Source organism: Tursiops truncatus, chromosome 13 (genome assembly GCF_011762595.2).
Source record: "Tursiops truncatus isolate mTurTru1 chromosome 13, mTurTru1.mat.Y, whole genome shotgun sequence".
Classification (NCBI taxonomy): Eukaryota; Metazoa; Chordata; class Mammalia; order Artiodactyla; family Delphinidae; genus Tursiops; species Tursiops truncatus.
Genome location: NC_047046.1, coordinates 65695008 through 65714739, shown reverse-complemented (window position 1 = coordinate 65714739; position 19732 = coordinate 65695008). Strand labels below are relative to the sequence as shown.

The 19732-nt window shown below is 46.7% G+C and overlaps 1 protein-coding gene across 1 annotated transcript in view; it reads right to left on the bottom strand.

Annotated features, from left to right (window-relative positions):
- The window catches only part of MAPK4 (mitogen-activated protein kinase 4), a 77589-nt gene extending 58162 nt beyond the window's left edge, over nucleotides 1–19427 (bottom strand). Inside the window, exon 1 of the mRNA XM_019936433.3 lies at nucleotides 18031–19427. Within this exon, the coding sequence (XP_019791992.2) occupies nucleotides 18031–18576 (546 nt within the window). The 5' untranslated portion in view covers nucleotides 18577–19427. The remainder of the gene's footprint in view (nucleotides 1–18030) is intronic.
- Nucleotides 19428–19732: the final 305 nt, after the last annotated feature.

The window sequence follows — 19732 nt, the reverse complement described above, 5'->3', positions numbered from 1 at the left end:
AGTTGGTTGCCAGGCCCTGCCTTGTGCAGAGGCTGCCAGCTGCTGGTTGGCAGGACCTGGTCATGAGGTGGCAGATTGTGGAACCCTGTGTGTGGGGGTTGGTGCTAGTGCTGGCTCACTGGTGGGCAGAGTCAGGGTCCAGGATACTCTGGGGCTGTTGTCCATCTACTGGCAGGTGAAGCCAGGTCCTGGGCTTAGTGCCAGCCTACTGGCAGGCAGAGCTGGGTCCTGCAGTCTGATTGCAGGGCCCAGGGATCCCAGAGCTTGTGTCAGATCACAGGTGGGTGGAGCTGGTTCCAGACACAGTTGGGTACAGGGTCTGAGGTATCCTGAAGCTTGTATTGACCTGTTTCAAGTGTGCAGGGCCAGGGTCCAGCCAGTCCCAGGTCAGGATTTGGCTTGCTTGTGGGTGGGCTGGGTCCTTAAGCTGTGGGATTGTAGTTTTCTTGTGTCTTGTGTCTGCCCCCTGGTGGGTGAGGCTGGTCCAGAGTCTAGAGCAGGCTCTCTGGAAGGCAGGGCCAGGGTCCAGGGGATTCTGGGGCTGGTGCCTGCCCACTGGTGGGTGGAGCTGGGTCCTGGGCCCTCTGGTGGGCAGGGTTGTGTCCAGAGGCAGCTGTGGGCTTGGGGGGTGTGGGGGTGTGGGGTCTAAGGCAGGCTGTCTGCTGATGGGTGGGGTTGTGTGTCCCTGCCCAGTTAGTTGTTTGGCCTGAGGCATCCCAGCACTGGAGCCTGTGGGCTGTTGGCCCAGAGCAGGCTGGGTCCTGGAGCTAACAAGCTAGAAGGAGGATTCCACAATGGCTCTTGCTAGCACCAGTATCCACGTGGTAGAAGGAGCTCCCCCCAATGGATGCCACCAGTTTCTATGTCCCCAGGGTGAGCTGTAGTTGCCTCCTGCTGCTCCAGGAGACTCTCCAAGATCAGCAGGTTGGTCTGACCCAGGCGCCTGTCAAAATTACTGCTTCTGCTCTGGGTCCCGGAGTGTGAGATTTTGTGTGCACCCTTTTAAGAGTGAAGACTCTATTTCCCCCAGCCCTCTAGGACTCCCAAAATTAAGCCTTGGGGCCCTTCAGAGCCAAATGTTCTGGGGGCTCATCTTCCTGGTGCAGGACCCCTGGGCTGGGAAGCCCAATATGGGGCTCAGACCTCTCACTACTCTGGGAGAACCTCTGCAATTGTAATTATTCTCCATTTTGTGTGTTGCCCACCCAAAGGTATGACACTTTATTGGGAGTCTGCCCCTCCTACCCTTCTTGTTGTGATTCTTCTTTATGTCTTTAGTTGTAGAAGATCTTTTCTCGTAGGTTCTGGTCTTTTTCAATGGTTGTTCTGCAGATAGTTGCGATTTTGGTGGGTCTGTGAGAGGAGGTGAGCTCAGGTTCTTTATTCCACCATCTAGGCCGATGTCCCAAGATTTTTCACTTTAAAACATCTTTGAGGTATAAATGAAATACAACAAGCTGTACATATTTAAAGTGTACAGTTTTGATAAGTTTATATACTTATATCTGTGAAGCCATCACCAATCAAAATAATGAACATATGCATCACCCACAAAAGTTTCCTGATGTCCCTTTATAATCTCTCTCCATTCCCTAGGCAACGATGAATCTGTTTTCTGTCACTACAGATTAGCTTACCTTTTCTAGAATTCTGTATAAATGGAGTCCTATAGTATTTGCTTCATTCATTCATTTTGGTCTGGCTTCTTCTGCTCAGCATAATTATTTTGAGATCCATCCAAACTGTTGTGAATGGTTCATTGCCTGTTGTTGCTGAGTAGTAATTCCATTGTATGGATATACCACAGTTTGTTCACATGGATGTTGATGAACATCTGGGTAGCTTCTAGTTTTTCTCTATGAAAAGAAAGCTGCTATGAACATTTACACACAAGGCTTTGTATGGACATATGTTTTCGTTGCTCTTGGGTAAATATATAGAAGTGAAACGTCTGAATCATATGGTAGATGTAAGTTTAACTTTTAAAGACACTGCCAAATCATTTCCCCAAACATTGACTTTCAAATATTAAGCCAAACTTGCCTTCCTGAGAGAAGACATACGTGACTGATGTGCATTTTCCTTTTTATATATTGCTAAATTCAATTTGCTAAAGATTTGTTTAGAAATTTTGCATCTAAGTTAATGGGAGATATTTCATTTCTTGTCATGTTTTTTGTCAGGTTTTGCTTCACAGTAATGCTTAGAATAAATTGGGAAGTAGTCCCTTCTCTTCAGTTTTTTGAGAGGAGTTTGTAGAATTGGTACTTAAATATTTGGTAGAATTCACCTATGAAGCTATTTGGGCCCGGAGTTTTCTTTGTGGGAAGGTTTTTAACTAAAATTTTAATTTCTTTAAGAAATATAGTGATGTTCAAATTATCTATTTATTAATTTTTTGAGATATAATTGACATATCATAAGATTCACTATTTAAGAATCCAGTGGTTTTTAGTACATTGTACAACCTTGCCAATCATCATTACTATCTAATGCAAGAACATTTTTATCACCCAAACATAAAACCTCATACTTATTGGAAGTCACACTCTATTTTTCCCAACATCTAGCCCCTGGCACCAAATTTATTTTCTGTCTCTATGAATTTGCTTATTCTGTACATTTCATATAAAAGGAATTATATAATATGTGGCCTTTTGTGACTGGCTGCTTTTCACTTAGCATAATGCTTTCAAGATTCATCCATATTATAGACTATATCCTTTTTGTGACCTGAATAGCCAACACAACCCTGAAAAAGAACAATGTTGTCAGACTCACACTCCTGATTTCAAAACTTATACAAAACTTCAGTAATCAAGATAGTGTAGTACTGACATAAGGAGAGACATATGAAAGAAGTTGGACCTCTATCTCATACCTTATACAAAAATTAACTCAAAATGCATCAAAGACCCAAATGTAAGAGCTAAAACTATAAAACTTTAAGGAATCATGGGTTAAATCTTCATGACCTTGGATTAGGGAATGGTTTCTTAGTTTTGACACCAAAGGCAATAGCAAGAAAAGAAAAAATATATAAACTGGATATCAAAATGAAACACATTTGTGCTTCAAAGGGTAACACCAAGAAAGTAAAAAGATAGCCCAAAGAATGGAAGAAAATTTTTTGCAAATCATTTATCTGATAAGGGACTTGTATCTAGAATATATAAAGAACTTATACAATTCTGTTGTAAAAAACCAATTAAAAATGGGCAAAGGATATGAATAGACAGTCCCCCAAAGAAGTTGTACAAATGGCCAATAAACACATGAAAAGATGTTCAACATCATTAGCCGTCAGGGAAATGGAAATCAAAACCACAGTGACATGCCACTTCACACCCATTAGGATAGCTAGGATAAAAACAAATAGAAGATCTCAAGGGTGAGTGAAAATTTGGAGAAATTGAGCCCTCATACATTGCTGTTGAGAATGTAAAATAGTACTGCCATTTTGGAAAACATCCTGGTATTTCCTCAAACAATATCATATGACCCAGTAATTCCACTCCTATGTCTACATCCAAGAGAAATGAAAACCTCTGTAAACACAAAAACTTGTGCATGAATGTTCATAGCAGCATTATTCCTGATAGCCCCAAAGTGGAAACCCAAATATCCATCAGCTGAGGAATAGGTAAGCAAAATGTTGTATGTCCATACAATGGAATGTTATTTGGCAGTAAAAAGAAACGAAGTACTAAAACCTTCCACCACGTGGATGGACCTTGAAAACACTAAGTAAAAGAAGCCAGTCACAAAGGATCACATATTGCACAATTCTATTTATATAAAATGTCCAGAACAGGCAAATCTATAAAGAAAGAAAGTAGATTTCTTGGTTGCCTAGGATTGGGGGGATGGAGACTTTGGGGGATGATGACTCAGGTGGGTGAGGTTTCTTTTTGGGGTAATGAGGGTGCTTTAAAATTGATTCTGGGGATAGATGCGTGACTCTGTGAATATACTGAAAGCCATTGGATTGTACACTTTAAATGGGTGAATTGTATGGTATGTTGATAATATCTCAATAAAATCGTTTAAAAAAAGAGTTTAAAGGCAAATATAAACCAGTGTTCTACTGAAAGGGATACGCTAGCTGGTAGCCCTTTTCCAGCTGGCTGAATGCTGGGGCAGTGAGCTCTGGGTCCCTCGGTGGGAGCCTGTGTTCCAAAGAAGCAGGTCCTGGGATTCAGTAAGTTTCCAGTGGGGAGAGATGGAGGGAGAGGGTGTGTGGGAGTGCTGGGGGACAGCAGCAGGGACGTGGGAAGGTGGGGACCCATAGAGAGAAGAAGGGAGGGCCAAGGACACAGGGATCATCATTTCCTGTCCTGGCTCCATCTCTGCCCACTGTGGGGCACAGGAAAGGTCACAGAACTGCTCTGTTCTCCACATGTCCTCATGAGAAAGCAGAAGCAAGTGCCCCCTGTTTCGTGACTCTTCCCTCATCTCATCATGGAAGGCAGCAGGGGAGTTCTCAAGTTCTGAAGCTGAGCCCAGTGGCATCAGCTGCTCCTGGTCCCTGGAGGCAGGTCTGGTCCAGCTCTGCTGCTTATTAGCAGTGGGTCTTAGATGAGCCTCTCAACCCCAGGGGCTCCCTAGTCCTCAGCTGTCAAGTGAGAACAATAATTAATGTGACCTGCCTCCTTCAGAGGGTTGGTGTGAGGATCCAGAGTTATCATTGATGGGAAAGTACCCCCAAGGTGTACTATTGTGAATTGCAGGCAATTTTTCAGGGTAGATATCATGATATTGGTTCCCCAACTAGAGTAGCCATTGGCTCTTCACGCACTCTCATTAGCGTCTGACCCACCCAGCATATGCGAATTGGTTGGGGTCAGGGTTGAGGGCAGCTGGTGAGCACAGAACAGAGCTCACACAAAAAGCCAAAGACAACCAGACTTACAAACTCAGTCTTCCCAGCTGCAGACTCCTCTGCATTCATCATGTGATCTATGGACAACCTCTTTCCACCATGGTGATTCCTCACGCCTGTGAAGCCAGACCAGGCCGGTCATTCTGTGCTCCTGGGTTTGCTCTCCCACACAGGGAACTGTGACTCCAACTCCAAAATAATTGGGGTAGGGGTTTAAAATGGGAAAAGTCCTGCATATCACAACTGCTTAACTGAGCTTACCATCAGGAGGATGCATGGTTTCTGCAGATGGTAGTAGTTCCGTGTAGAAGGTGCAACAATAAAATCTTCATGGCCGTACTCTAGAGGCCCCAACATCCTGGAAACCTGCTGTCCAGGTCATCTGGGGACACAGGAGGGGCCAGCATGACCCAGAAGGGAGACTAAGGAATGGCTTCACTTTTCCTGCTGCCAGGTGTGTGTTGGAGAGCAGAAGGCAAACATGGTATCATGGACGAGAGAGAAGGAAGCAGGAATAAGTGTGGGGCAGCTCTGGGACAAGGGCCTGGCTCTCAGTTGCTGCTCTGCCTGTCTCGATGTGGAGTCACTGGCGGACACCTAAATGAGCACCTCTGGAGAGGCCAGGCCGTGCTCTCCAGGCTTTGTAGGGTGATGTGTGCAGCGGTAGCCAGGACCCATCCTGACGGGTCATCACCGATGGCAGTTCTGATTGGTTGGTCCCAAACCTTAGAAATTATTAAGTATTTTGAATATCACTCTTAGCATATAACCTCAGTACTAGAATCAGTCTTTGGCTAAATTGGCAAGTGTCAAAATTAAGACAGGAGGCTCCCTATTCTGGTCCCCTTTTGGGTTAAACACACTTCCCCCAGCACACTGCTTCCTAATCCATCCATTTTGATAAGTTCATTCAAATAAAGGCTTGCTGACTTGTTCCCCCTCTTCTTCATTCCTTCAGTTTGTATCTTAGAAGAGAAACTAAAACATGGTCAACTGCCTCAATAAAATGTACTGTTAGTGAAATTGAGCAGGACCCTGAGGGGCTCCCGGGCACAGAAGGCTGTGTACCCCATTTCTTGTTTGTAGGGAATAGGAATAGGCTTCAGCCTCTGTGACTTTCCCTGAGTTCCAAAGGGCAGGTTCAAACAGTTGCTAATCAGGGAAGGGAGGGGATGCAGAGACAAGGGAGGAGCAGTCAAGAAGCAAGAGTGCAGCCTTGGGGCAGGGTCCTGGTTCCGCCTCAAGGGATACACATAACAATATCTTTGAGCTCTTCTGCAGAACTAAAACTTCCAACAAATGGAAGATGTTAATCACTTGATGAAGCATTCTTCATTCCAGAGAGAAGGTTATAGTCTGATAACCTCGAGAACCACAGAAGCTCATCAAGCTCTTCCCAGATTAAAGGAATGCAGGTCCTGCACATAACCTGATCCTTATCAGCAACCTCACCCTTGAACAACTGCTATAAAACTCACCAAATCCCCCCAGGTTGGGACACACAGTTTTGAGGACATGAGCCTGCTGTGTCCCCCTTTGCCTGGCAAAGCAATAAAGCTATTATTTTCTACTTCACCCACAACTCTGCCTCTGAGATTTGATTCGGCACCAGTGCACAGAGGCTGGGTTTCGGCATCATTAGTGGTTGAATTTCAGGTATCAGAACTCCCTCCAATGGTGATTCATAATCATAGTTAAAAAAAAAAAAAGAGCTAATATTTACCAAGTGCTCCCCAGATGGCTGACACACACATCACACACATCATCTCCTCTACTCCTCACACAGCCCTTGAAGTAGAATCTAGTATCATGAGAGGATGGAGCCAGCCAGAGGCAGGTTACATAACTTGCTCAGGGTCCCATGGTAGTAGTCAGTGTATGCCCACCCCACCTATGAGGAGGGTGGTCCTGCTTCTCAGGGGCATGGCACACCCAGAAGAGCCTGTCCCATGTTCCCATGGAGACAGCGGCCAAGGCAGGGCTGCCACTCTGGGTGAGGAGGTAAGACCTACACATGCAACACCATGGGCACCTCAAGGCAGAATACAGTCGAGGGTCAGCATGCACAGGCTCCCGGGCCAGATGCCACTGTTTGACCCTGCTCTCTTAGGGACCAAGTAATCTCAGTTTACCACTTTCTGCAATAAACATCTTGTAAACTTACTCTTCCCACCCAGCAAACTTCCCCAACTTCCTACCTGAAAAGGTTACTGTGATAAAATTATGCATGTTCATGCTGTACTTTTTCTGGAATTATAGAAAAGTAAAAAGAAGGAAAAGCCATGTGTAGTCAAATCATTAGCATTTTGGAGTTTTTACTTCTAGTCTATTTTTTATATGTCATTCTTTTCTCCTTGTTTTAAACTTATGATCATACCAGCTATCCAATTCTGTATCTTGCTTTTTAAACCTAATCAGTATTACATAAAGAGTTTCTATGTTATTATAAACTCTTCAAAATCACCATTGAAAATGGTTGTATAACTTTCCATTTAGTGGGTGAACATAGTTTATTTAGCCATGCCCTCACCTCCAACACAAATTTGTTAAGTTTAAATTTTGATGTATCATGTTTTCTCTAAGTAAAGAGGTACTGTTTGCCAATATCTGAGTTCTGTGTATCTAGGAATCACAGCTGGTCATGCAGCTTGAACTGGGATTTTTTACTTTGGGATGAGTTTAAAATTGTACTGAGGTAGAATGAGTGGATTCTATAGACAATGTTCCCGAATCTAAATAAGGCATTTAGCTAAATCTCATAGGACATCTTTGCGGACAATGAAGAGACATGGGTCAGACGACTGTATAATTATGTAAATTCACAACTGGTTGGACAACTAAACCCAAAGAATTCTGGGTTAGGGTCAGTGTCACCCTGGAGGGAGGAGTCTGGTGGCCATAAGATGAAGCCTTTCACCGAATCTCTTCACACATTTTAAAACTGGTGATATGGGTGAAGTCATAGAAGATAGGCTTGTGAATTGTGAAGCTGTATGGGATAAGATTATGTGATAGAACAAAGATCCAAAAAGATCTTGTCAGGTTGGAATATTTGCCTGAAGCCAAGCAGATGAAACTTGTCGGGGAGAAGGGTAAAGTCTTGTACTAGGACTAAAAATCAATGATACGAATGTAAAATAGGGAATACAAAACTGAACGGAAGTAAGTTGGGTACGATCTCAATATGAGCCAATAGAGTGACATGATTGCCCCTCAAAATACCAGCAGCATGAGCAGTGAGTCATTTATGGAGCAGAGATGTCACCCTCCCTCTGGGGTCTAATAAGTAGGAGGAGGTCAGTGAAAGGACAGTCAGGATAGTGTGACCTCTGGAAACACTGTCTTCTAAATAGTCAACAAGGCAGTATGCTCAGTGGATAAAGCATGACCTGAAGCCACTATTAGGTGGCTATTCTATTAGGCTTTGAAATCAAACTCTGCCATTTACTAGCTGGGGGACCTTGGACAAGTTACTCTCTGTGCCTCAGTGTATTCATCTGTAAAATGGGAACAGCAGCACTTATTATTCTTATTAATATTACATTTTTGTTATGAGGACTAAGTAGGTCTACACCTTTCAAGCACTTAGAACAGTACCTAAATATTATTGTGTAAAGACAAAGGAGTTCTAGGCTCCAGAGATTTAGAGGGACGTGGTAGATGACTTCAGATATTTGAAAACTGCCCTGAAGGAGAGAAATTATAATTTATCCTGGGAGGTTCTTGAGGATCATGCTTGATTCAGTGGAAAGGCATTTAGTCAGTAAGCGTTTAACGAGCACGTATATGTCAGATACTGTGCTTGTTGCTAGGAGTACAGAGCTGAATGAGATTCATACTCTTTCCTAAGGGCCCTACTATCTATTGGGGGAAGAGGCATAATCATAAACATATTAGATCACAAACAAATAATCACAATAGTGTGGAGATGACTGCTGTGGAAAACCAGAGGGAGGTGTGATTAACTCTCCCCTGGGAAGCTGGTGAAGCTTTACAGAGGTGGGGCTTTTAAGTGGAGTCTGCAGGGATAAGTAGGAGTTTATGTGGGAGCAAAGGGAACAGTGTGTGGGACTAGAGCTGTCACCAAGTATGGCATTTTCCAGCAAATGGTGACAAGTCAGTGATATCACAGCACAAGATGAGTGGGGTGGCAGCAAATGAGGCTAGACATAAGGATTGGTCTCTCCCAGCTCCCAGAAGTGTGGTACTGAATTATAAGCTACCCATGAAAGTAAGGATAAACATAGCAATGTGATACTCCCCTCAAGCCTTCTATTTCTATAGTACTGTCTTCTTAACAGGCTACCAAAGTAAAAGATGAAGAAAAAAAACACATTTCAGGAGAAAATTTAAAAGGGTTTGATCGAATTTTCTAACCTTTCGTCTTCAGTATAAACACAGGAATATCTGCCTATAGAATAAGACAGTGTCATGTTCCTGAGACATTTACAACCTTGGAGTTCCCAAGTAGAGAGACTGGAGCCAGGAATAGAGCAATTGGGATCTTTCCCACCAAGACTGAAGATGCTATCTGAAAGGAGTTTCCTTCCCAGCACATCTCCTAGGTATAAAGGAAGGAGGAACACATAATTCAACACTTATCTCCCAGACTCTCCACTTAATTCCATTTAATAATATTCATTAAGCATGCTACAGGGAGGCAGAGATAAGTAAGTCATCAATCAACACTTCCTCCAAGGTGCTTACAAGCTAGCATTAAAAGATATTCAGCCACACAGACGATTACATCATTAAATGTTAGCACTGGCCATTTCTGATCATGATGGAGTAACAAGTACTGGATTTTCCCTCCTGTTGAAAGCAACTATAAAACTAAACAAACATACATAGCAGTTTTCAGTCATTGGGCAATAGGCTGTGTAGGATCCCTGAGAGAAGGGAAGCAAACACATAAGGTGAGCTTCATCTTCACCGTGGCACTCTGCCTGGGTAGATTTCCCAACCATAGCACAGGGAGGTGGAACAAAGCAGAACATGTTTGTCCTACTGAGTTGAGGAGGTAGAGTCCAGGGCTTCAGAAGCACTGGAGCCGGTGGGGCAGGATACTGGAGAAGAAGAAGCTTCATAGGGTAGGGGCCCAGAAGTTTGTAGGGGGTTCCCCCATAGATCTCTGGCTGAGGGCTGGTCTGCATATGATGAGGGCTGGTCTGCATATACACAGGGTGAGGTCTAACAGAGAGTAGTTACTTTGGTACTAATAGCAGAACAGGGATAGTAGAGGTTGCAGAAACATTGGATACATAGGAGTTTCAGTCCAGCCAGAGGGAAAATGCCTTGTTAACATTCTAGGCATTCAAGTGAGACAACAGAAAGGTCATACCATAGGAGTAAGTATCATGCTCTGGAGTAAAATCTCCTCTAGGCCTGCATAAAACCAAGCCTTAACAGGATCAAGGATTCCATAATTTACCATCAGTAAATTAACTCCCTGTCAGAACAAAAATTCAACACTCATTAAAGGAAGACAATATCATTCAAGTTTCTTTCAGAGTATCAACTGTAATATCCACAAACACCCCAAAATTACTAGAAATGTGGAGGAAAAAGTGACCCAAATTCAAGAGAAAAAAAGTAAATAGGAAACAGATCCTGAGATGTCCCAGAGGTTCAAATTAGCAAGAATTTAAAGCAGTTATTATAAATATGTTCAAGGACTTAAAGAAAAATATGGTCTCAATGAGTGAAAAGATGGGGAATCTCAGCACACAAGTGGAAACTTATAAAAAAGAACCAAATAGAAATTCTAGAAAAGTAGAGTATCCAAAATGAAAAATTCACCAAATGAGCTTAACAGCAAATTAAAGATGGCAGAAGAAAGGGTCAGTGAAGTTGAAGACAGACCATAGAAATTACCCATTCTGAAAAAAAGAGAGAAAAAAGATTGGACAATCTTTTGGGATGATACCAAGCTGAGTAACATAGTAATCAGAGCCCAGAAGGAGAAGAGAAAGTGGGGCAGAAAAAATAATTTTTGAAAATGTCCCCAATATGGTGGGGAAAAAATCAATTTGCAGATTCAAGAAGCTCAATGAATTAACTAAATAGGATAAGTACAAAGAAAACCACACTTGTGCACATCACAGTCAAGCTGTTGAAAGTTAAAGGTCAAGAAAAAATGTTGAAAGCAGTCAGAGAAAGAAAGACGTTACATACAGAGGAACAATGATACGAATAGAGACCTTCTGAGAAACAATAAGGATAGGAAATAAAGCAATGACACTTTTTAAGTACTGAAAGAGAAAAATACCATAGGTTCAGAGTTTTGTATCCCGGGAAAACAAACTTTTAAAATGAGAGTAAAATAAAGACACTTTCTAGATAAACAAAGAATTTGTCCCCAGCAAGCCTGTACTGCGTGAAACACTAGCGTGAAACACTAGCTCCTCCTTTGGCAATCCTAGCAGGAAGGCTGACTTTCTGCTTCTTGAATTCTTCTGGAGCTTTGGAGCTTGCCACAGGAGGTGGCAGCTTTAATTGTGAGTAGGTGAGTCAGTAGGCTTGTGTTGACAGTAAGGAGGGAGCTAGTGATCTCTTTGCACTACTTAATCCACCATTCACCCCCGGTGGAGAACCAGACCCACACGCACGTGGGAAGGGTGAGCTTTGACATGAAGAGGAAGGCACTGGTATGCACTGGTACAGCTAGGCCAGCTGTTAGAACAATGAAATACCTGCAAACTGGTTGGGAAATAGCTACTGCTGAAGCCCCTGGTTCCCTTGCTCATCACCTTTGTCTCATTCCCAGGTACTCCCAGACCTCCCTATGATCCAGCAATAAAGGGTCAATTTCTGGCAAGCAGGGCACCTCCAGAACCCTGCCTTAGGACTCTGCCAGCTTCCTTTCTAATTGGTTGGTGCCTGAGCCATGCCAGTTATTAATGATTTATAATATCACCCCTGGAGCTAAGTGGGTTTGCTTCCCAGGAAGGGAGGCCTGGGTGTAGCGTTCCGGGAGTGGGTAGAAGAGGACCCCAGGAGGCCCAGGGACAGAATGAAGACCCTGCTCCTGGGGGCAGGGCTGCAGTGGGAACTAGGGGGATGCACTGAAAGCCAACAAAATTGGCTTTTCCAAGTCGGCTTAAGTGTTCAGGGACACTTGACTCTCTAGCACAACCTCTGTTCTAATCCCCTAGGTCATAGTTTTCCCTTTTAAAAAGGGATATTTCATAGCCTTTTAAATAAATCTTTTCAGCTCCACTGATTTGGAATAACATGCTTAGTGGCTTAAGAACTTCTAGCTGGGCCCTCAGCAAGTTGTCCTTCAATGAGCCCATTTTGTCATGAACCCTGGCTCTCGAGAGTGGCTAGGCCTCTCCCAATGCCAGCACTGTGGACCCCAGTCCTGTTCTGGGATCTCAGGCAAGCCCTTCCTCCCTTCCAGCACCTAGGGACCTGCATCTTCAACGTGGAGACCATGCAAAAAACAGGCACACAGAATAACAAAGGAACATTCTCTTGATCACCTGCCAAGACTCTATTTCAGCCACAGAAATGAGCATTCCTCTTCCTAGGTTCAGTTTCAAGGGAATCCGTGCTCTAGGGGAGCTTCTGTGTGTCTGCCTAGGCAGAGGGAGATAGACAAGAAGCCGTCAAAGGAAGGCAGAGTGGCCAGGAGGTGGGGCTGATCAACACAACTGAACCAGCATAAACACAGCTGATCAAAGCTCTGTGCAAAGCCCTCGGAAGCTGGCTGATATATACTCCATCATGTACCTCTTTGCCTCCTTTGGGACCTTGAACCACAAGTCTTACCAAACTGCAGTAATTTGCTGAGCCCTCAATCAAACACTCGATCTCACTGAACTGTGAAAGCAAGGTCTTGTCTTTAAATAACATCTAGTGAAGTAGTTTACACCAGGATGAAAAGCATGTTTTCTAAAATCATCGTTCGTATCACCTAACTCCTGTTAAAGTAAAACCTAAACAGAACCAACACTCCTATTGATGGAGTTCCCTGGTCTGTACAGCTTTCTGCCAAGCTCAAGGGATGGTGGACCAGGCAGTTTCCAAGTGATGTGACCGAGGCCCTAAGAGCCATGCTGCCTAAGACAATCTTCACGATTCATCGTCACAGTGCCTTATATCCCCACCATTAACTATCCCTTCTGGTTAAGGTACCTACTTCAAACACACTTGTGTTACCTGGGAGGAGTTCCTAGCCTGTTTCATTGTGTTCAAGTTTGAGAACCTTGGCCGCAAGCAGCAGCAGACACACCAGGGGCGTCCGCTTTCTGTCCACAGACAAGCTACTCCACATCTTCAGGTCAGTGATGCTTAGACGTTCACAGGCCTCAGAATCACCTGGAGGCTAAACCACAGCTTGCTGGGCCCCACCCTGGGTTTCCGATTCAGTAGGTCTGAGGTGGGACCTCAGAATTTGCATCTCTAACAAGTTCCCAGGTAAAGCTGGTGCTGCTGGTCCAGGACCACACTTTGAGGACCACCATACTAGTTGATTTCTAAGGAATCTTCATGATACGGAGGCAGCGTGTGAGAACATTCTGATCATGAACCATGAGGTAAGAAGACAGGGTTCTGAAGTAGAAAGGGGTCAGGGCTCAAAGGCAGGCCAGCCTAGCAGAAAACTTAGACTTGCTCAGATGATCCACCAAAACATACTTTATGGACCTCTTACTCCTGCTTTCTTTCCCTTGCTTGCTTTTCCGCTTACTGCCCCCAGGAAAGGCAAGTCTGCTGGCAGCCCCAGCAAGGCCAAAATGTTGTTCCCTCTCCCAGGCCCCTTCCTGAACGGACGCGTTCACACAGCTAATCAGACTGTCAACATGCTGCTCAGCCCTCTGCACCCTCTTCTGGGGGCTCCTGACACGTCTTAGAATTTACACAGGACTTAGTGAAGTCTTAAACTACATTTTTTTTCTCTTTTGAGATCATCTACTTCCTAATAGGATAAATTCAATGGAAAACATGCTCTGATCCTTCAGCTGCCTCTTCTTGACACAAACACAAGGAACTAATTAGCAGGCCTGCCCAGGAGGCAGGCAGAAAGGGGTTCATGACAGGACCACAGGCTGGGCAGCCGCCATCAGGTAGGACGTCACGACTCACCCTTTGGCCATCACGTCAGGAGCTGGGTCCATAAGTCAGTGGAGGGGAAACTGACATGTGGGTGTCTGCCTGGTGTTACCATGGCATCTACTGGGCAAGTAGGTTCTGTTCATGATTTAGCTCCCTGTACATCTGAAAGCCCTTGACATCCCCGCTTTCATGTGACTCTAACAAGAATCCTGCGAAATAAGGAGAATGGAACTGATGACCCCACTCGGCAGATAAGACAATTGAGAAGGAGCTCAGAGAAAACTGGACATTGTACTCCTGGCTCAGCCACTCCTCGTGTGGTCTTGAGCAAGTCTCTCCCCCTTCCTAGGCTTCAGTTTTACCATCTGTGAAATGGAAGGAATGGACAAGGTGATTGGGAGGTCTCCTTATAGATCCCTTATTCTGGGAGTAAGCTATCCAAGGAAAAGGACTTGCCTGAGGTCATGCAGTTAATGACACAGAGAAACCAGGGGCCTCTATACCGTGTCTGTTGAGTGAGAGCCATCAGAGCACCCCCGTCGCCACCCACTGCCATCTTCCTGACAGTGTGGGCCAACCGGGGCCTCCAGTTGCCCTCTGCCTTGCAAAGACCAACACCCCTGGGATGGTGTGGTAGGGGAACACGTGCTCAGAATGCTCCCTGACTGTGACTTAAAGCCCCAGTGCTGCCAGCTGTTCATTAGAGAAGGCCATTTCCTCCGGCACCTCGTTTACCAGACAAACACAGTGGACGCCTACCCTGTGCCAGGCCCTGTGCCAGATGAGGGGATGTGGAAGGGAAGGAGGCTTGCTGTCCACCCGTGAGAAGGTCACAATGAGGAGAGTGAACACCGGCTGCTGCATCCGAGTCCAGCCCCCCGGTCGGATCACAAAGCCCGTCCCTGGCAAGGGGCTGTGGCCCACGCAAAGGCACTAGCTGCAGCCCAGGTGAGCACGATCCTCTTCAAGGCAAGCACAGTATCCATGAAACTTTAGGAGGGGTCAGTTTAGAGCCATTCACATGTAGGCACTGTCCTCCAAACACACCAGGAAAAGCAGATGCATACGTCTGACCCCCACCAATTCATTGGCTGGAAGAATGCCGTGCTCTCTCTCTGAGAGTCCAACCTCCCAAGCACATGGAATCAATGAGCCCAACTAGCTTCCTATCTGTAACGTGCTGGCCAATGACAGTTCTTCCATTAGTTCAAGACAGTCAACACCATCAACAGGGCCATGTCTCAGGCACGGGATTAGACTCCCTGGAGGAAACCAAGATGAACATGACACGGCCATCAGGAACTAAGGAGCTCTCGGCCTGGGAGAGCATGGAAGACGCAGACACACACACACAGTACAACAGAGCAGAGAATGGTGGGTGCTAGAAGATCCAGGTTAGGGGGTGGGGAATTCAAAGGAAAGAAGGACTCATTCCAACTGGAGACCCAGAAAGCCTTCATGAAGGAGACAGCACACAGAAAGGTCATCCATCAGGAAACAAGAAGGCCAGGTTCTCACGTCCCTTCTGCCACAGTCAGCCAAGTAATCTTGAGAATGCCAATTCTCTCCGTTTTAAAATGGACCATTTGCCCGAAGTGCCTCACGGCATTTTGAGAATTAAATGAGAACTGATTTAAATGTACATCAGATAAATAAAGGCACCACATATAAAGCTTTCGTCATCACTCGGGGCAGAGCAGGGAGGAAGGTAAAAGAAGAAAGTACATGGCGGAGGAAGCAGGTGGGGGCACGAGACACCTGCCCAACGCAGCGCTGATGTGAACACCTACTGGGATCGTAGCTGGCTCCGGTGATTTCTTTTTCAACCTCCCACGGCTAATTTTACTGAAGAGAGCACACGAAGAGGAAGTCAGAGCATCTGAACTCCTCTGCGTCAGGAAAATGAAAGTTCCAAATGGAGAGGTGGCTCCCCACCCCTGAGTGACAGGAGCACAGCCACCTGCGGCGGTCCATGAACCTGGGGCTCCTCCCGGGCTCTCAGCATAGGGCCCGGGCCCTGTGTACTCAGTAAACGCTCATTAGATGAACGGATGGGGTCCTTACTACTTTACAAGGGGCTTTGCTTTCATGTTCCATTTTGATTCACAACCACAGGCCAGCAGGGCAGGCAGGGAGCATATTATCATCCTTGTCAAAGATGGGGAGACGCAGGCTCGCAGAGGGTGACTGTCCACGTCGCAGTCAGCGCCGTCAGAAGGGAGCCCGCGACTCTGCCTCCTCAGACAGTATCACCTTCTCAGACAACCACACACGTCCTAAGAATTGCTGCCACAGCCAGTCTTTGGCCCAGTGACCACCTTCCCTGATTTTCCCAAACGCTTACCACGTGCTGTTCTGCGCACGTTCCCTGTAATACTTCACTTAATCAGACCCTTTCGTCGAGGAAGGTCCTATTATGACTCCCAAATGTACTGGTTTATTCCAATTCAGAAGGTGGTTTTGTGCATCCCAGAAATAAGAGTGTCATGGATTCTCTGGTTCTTTTACCAAATAAGAACTGATTTGGATTAAAACCTTTGGTTCAGTTGTTTGGGGTCATTGTTCCTCAGAAGAAAGAGACAAAGCACAGGGAGTTAGGAAGACAGAAGGGCATGATTTTTTTTTTTTTTTTTTTTTTTTACCATGGACATTCCTTCCTACAGAGTCGGCTGTCAGTTTTGACAGATGGCCTGGCTGCAGGAGGGGGGACAGAGGGCAAGCTCACGGTTAAGGCAGCACCAGGGAACTAGAGCCAGCTGGGCTGATTCGAGGCCTGAAATCTGGGCTGGACCCCAAGTTCCAGCCAGTCAGGGTGAGACAGGGAGCCCTGCTCCGCCCACCCCCACCCCGCTGCAGCTGTACCAGGCAGGTCAGCACGTTTCTTGGTGTCCGTGACCTCCTGGCTGCAGGCAAATAGGGTGGCGAGGGAGAGCAGAGGAATGGGGCCTCAGGGAGAAAGCTGAGGCATGTTCAAGGTCAGAGCTCCCCTCCCCTCTCGTCACCCACCCCAGCCCCTTGGCTGGTAACAGTTCACGGTGCACCTACTTCCTGAGGGATGTATTCATTCTAGTAAAAATTCACGATACAACAGTTTGGGCGGGAGGCTGGAAAGCACAGCCACTCCACAGCTCTGTTGAGGGGTGCCTGGCTGAGGTGCTCAGAGACTCCCCTAAAGTGGCAGGAACCGAGGTAAGGGGAATAGAATTTCAGAGGACTTGCGGTTCCTGAAGGGCACAGTGGATTAGGTAAGAAGAGGTCTGGGGCCTTGAGAACAAGGGTCGGTGTGGCCGGGTCCGCTCTGATCTCTGCTGCTGCTGGAGCGTTTAGCCGCCCACCCCGTGGGGGGTCAGCACCTGTGGCTGTAGCATCACACTAGGGGGCTAGGACATCAGGGGCCTGGGAGAGCCGAGCCATGAGCTGGATAATGTACACCGAGAGTTAGTTGATCAGATTCACCGTTTATGCCTCCGTCCACGGACAGAGAGAATGGAACACAGAGTGGGGCAGCTTTGAGGAGGGGGTGAGATGAGCCAGAGCAAAAGATTCCAGGGGCAGGAAGCCTCCCAGGGAGTCCCGAGCAGAAAGGAGGCAGGGTAGGTGGTTAGGGGGATGGCAGGAAGAAGAGGGTGCTAGAGGCAATTCACCAGCTGCACAACGTTTTTGTTTTTTTTTTTGGGCTGCGCCGCATGCCTTGTGGGATCCCAGTTCCCCAACCAGGGACTGAACCCGAGCCACAGCAGTGAAAGCCCGGAATCCTAACCACTGAACCACCAAGGAACTCCCCAGCAGCACAATTTTAAAGCCATAGAGTTTAGAGCCGTATCACCGAATCCAACCCTTCTTGTACGGCCTTGAGTCATCGGTCACAGCCATGACTAGTGGCCAGAACCATCAGACCAGACTAAGAACCAGAACTTCCCTGCTCCCCCAGCAACAAGTTCAGCCCCGTGATCCTTCTAGCACCCTCCAGCCTCCCCCAAATACTGACCCCAGTCCTCTGATTCCACGGGAGCTAGGAATACCCTCTTGAACACTGAGCATTCTTGAGGATTACATGCACCACCCGTATCAGCCGTTCTGGACAGACATACCTTGTGTGAATACTGCTGATCAACAATCCTCGCCAACCCGAAATCCCCAATCTTGAGCACGAGGTCCTCCGTGCTGATGAAGATGTTGGCGGGCTTCAGGTCCCTGTGCAGCACGTTGGCAGAGTGGATGTACTTGAGCCCTCGGAGCAGCTGGTACATGAAGAGCTTGGCATGCTCCTCCGTCAGCGTGCCCTGCTCCAGCAGGCGCGCCAGGTCGGTTTCCATGTACTCCTGGACGATGTAGGCCACGCTGAACTTGAACAGCTCGCCCTGCAGGTCGGCACCCTTGGACCCCAGCACCTCATACACCTTCACGATGTTGTCGTGGTCCAGGCGGCGGATGATCTTGATCTCCCGGAGTGCATGCTTCATGCTGCGGGCGTCGCTTAGGGTGATCTTCTTCACGGCCACCTTCCGGCGGGCCCTGTTGTCCACGGCCGACAGCACCAGCCCGTTGACGCCGAAACCCAGGGGTTGGAAGTCAACGAAGCGCCCGCCAAGGTCATACCCGTAGACGCTGGCGATGCAGTCGCCCTTCTCAGCCATCGTTGGCTCAGTGGTCAGGGGCTGACCATGGGATGAAGGGGCAGTCAGGAAAGGCCAAGTCCCAGCTCGTGGCTTCCCCAGCACACCTCATTCTGTCAAGTCCCAAGGCTGAGGGATGGTTCTTCTCCGGGTGATGTCACTGCCACCAGCTCCCTGGAGACAAGAGTGGCATATGTCCATACTTGCTGAGCTGCAGAAGTTGGAGGCTCAGACTGTTTCCTTAACCTGTACTGGGAAGGCTGTCCACCAACTCCTATGTATCCTGAGCCTCCCTGGAAGCTTAGAATGGCTCATGATTCTTTCAAATATAGCATATTGGAAAGAAAAACCAGTCTCTTTATCTATGTGAACGTAAAGTTCTCCATCATGATGGACCACAAAGTAGAGATGCAGAAACTCTCCCCTTTAAATCCTTTGTTAAAAGAGGCTCCTTCTTGCTGAAATGTGGTGCTGTTGCTGAGCTGTGTTCTTTTACTTTAAATGGTCCAAAGCTCAGTCGTATCACAGCCTTCAGCAGCTTGGGAGCTGCCCTCTGTGTCCCGAGCAGTATGAAGATATCCCAACAATGGATTCTAGAGGCTTGTACGGACTTCTTTATACCTCTGCCAGCTCTCCTTTCTACCAGCTCCTCTTAGATTCTGAAACCCAAACCAGTCTGTTGAGCATTGGTGAAGAAAGCTGGAGAAATCCAAGCGCCTTTCATGAGCTCTACACCAAGTTACACCTGAAGTCCCAGACCTGAGGGCAGCTCAGCTGTCCAGCCAGGATCCTCTGGAGGCTTCAGATGTGGGCAGCATCCTCTGTCACCCCCTCATCCATACTACCTTGAATGAGACAGTGTTCTGCTGGATCCAGAGGGGCTGGCAGGAATGCAGCATCTTTCAGACCAAGTCTCCTTTCCTGTCAAAGAAACAATGTTGGGTAAATTTCCACACTTCAGCTTCCAGCACCTTCCCACTTGTGTGTCTTTTGTTAACCAGCCCAAGTGTTATTTGATCTGTCCAGCCAGCTGAAACACTGCTTGCTCAGGGGATTCCAGGCTTTGCACTGCCCAGCCACACCGCCTGCTGTGTGCGGCGCTCCCCTGGAAGGGAGAGAAGATGGATTGATTTGATAAGATCATCAACTGGTATGACTTTTATGTAAATGCCTGCTC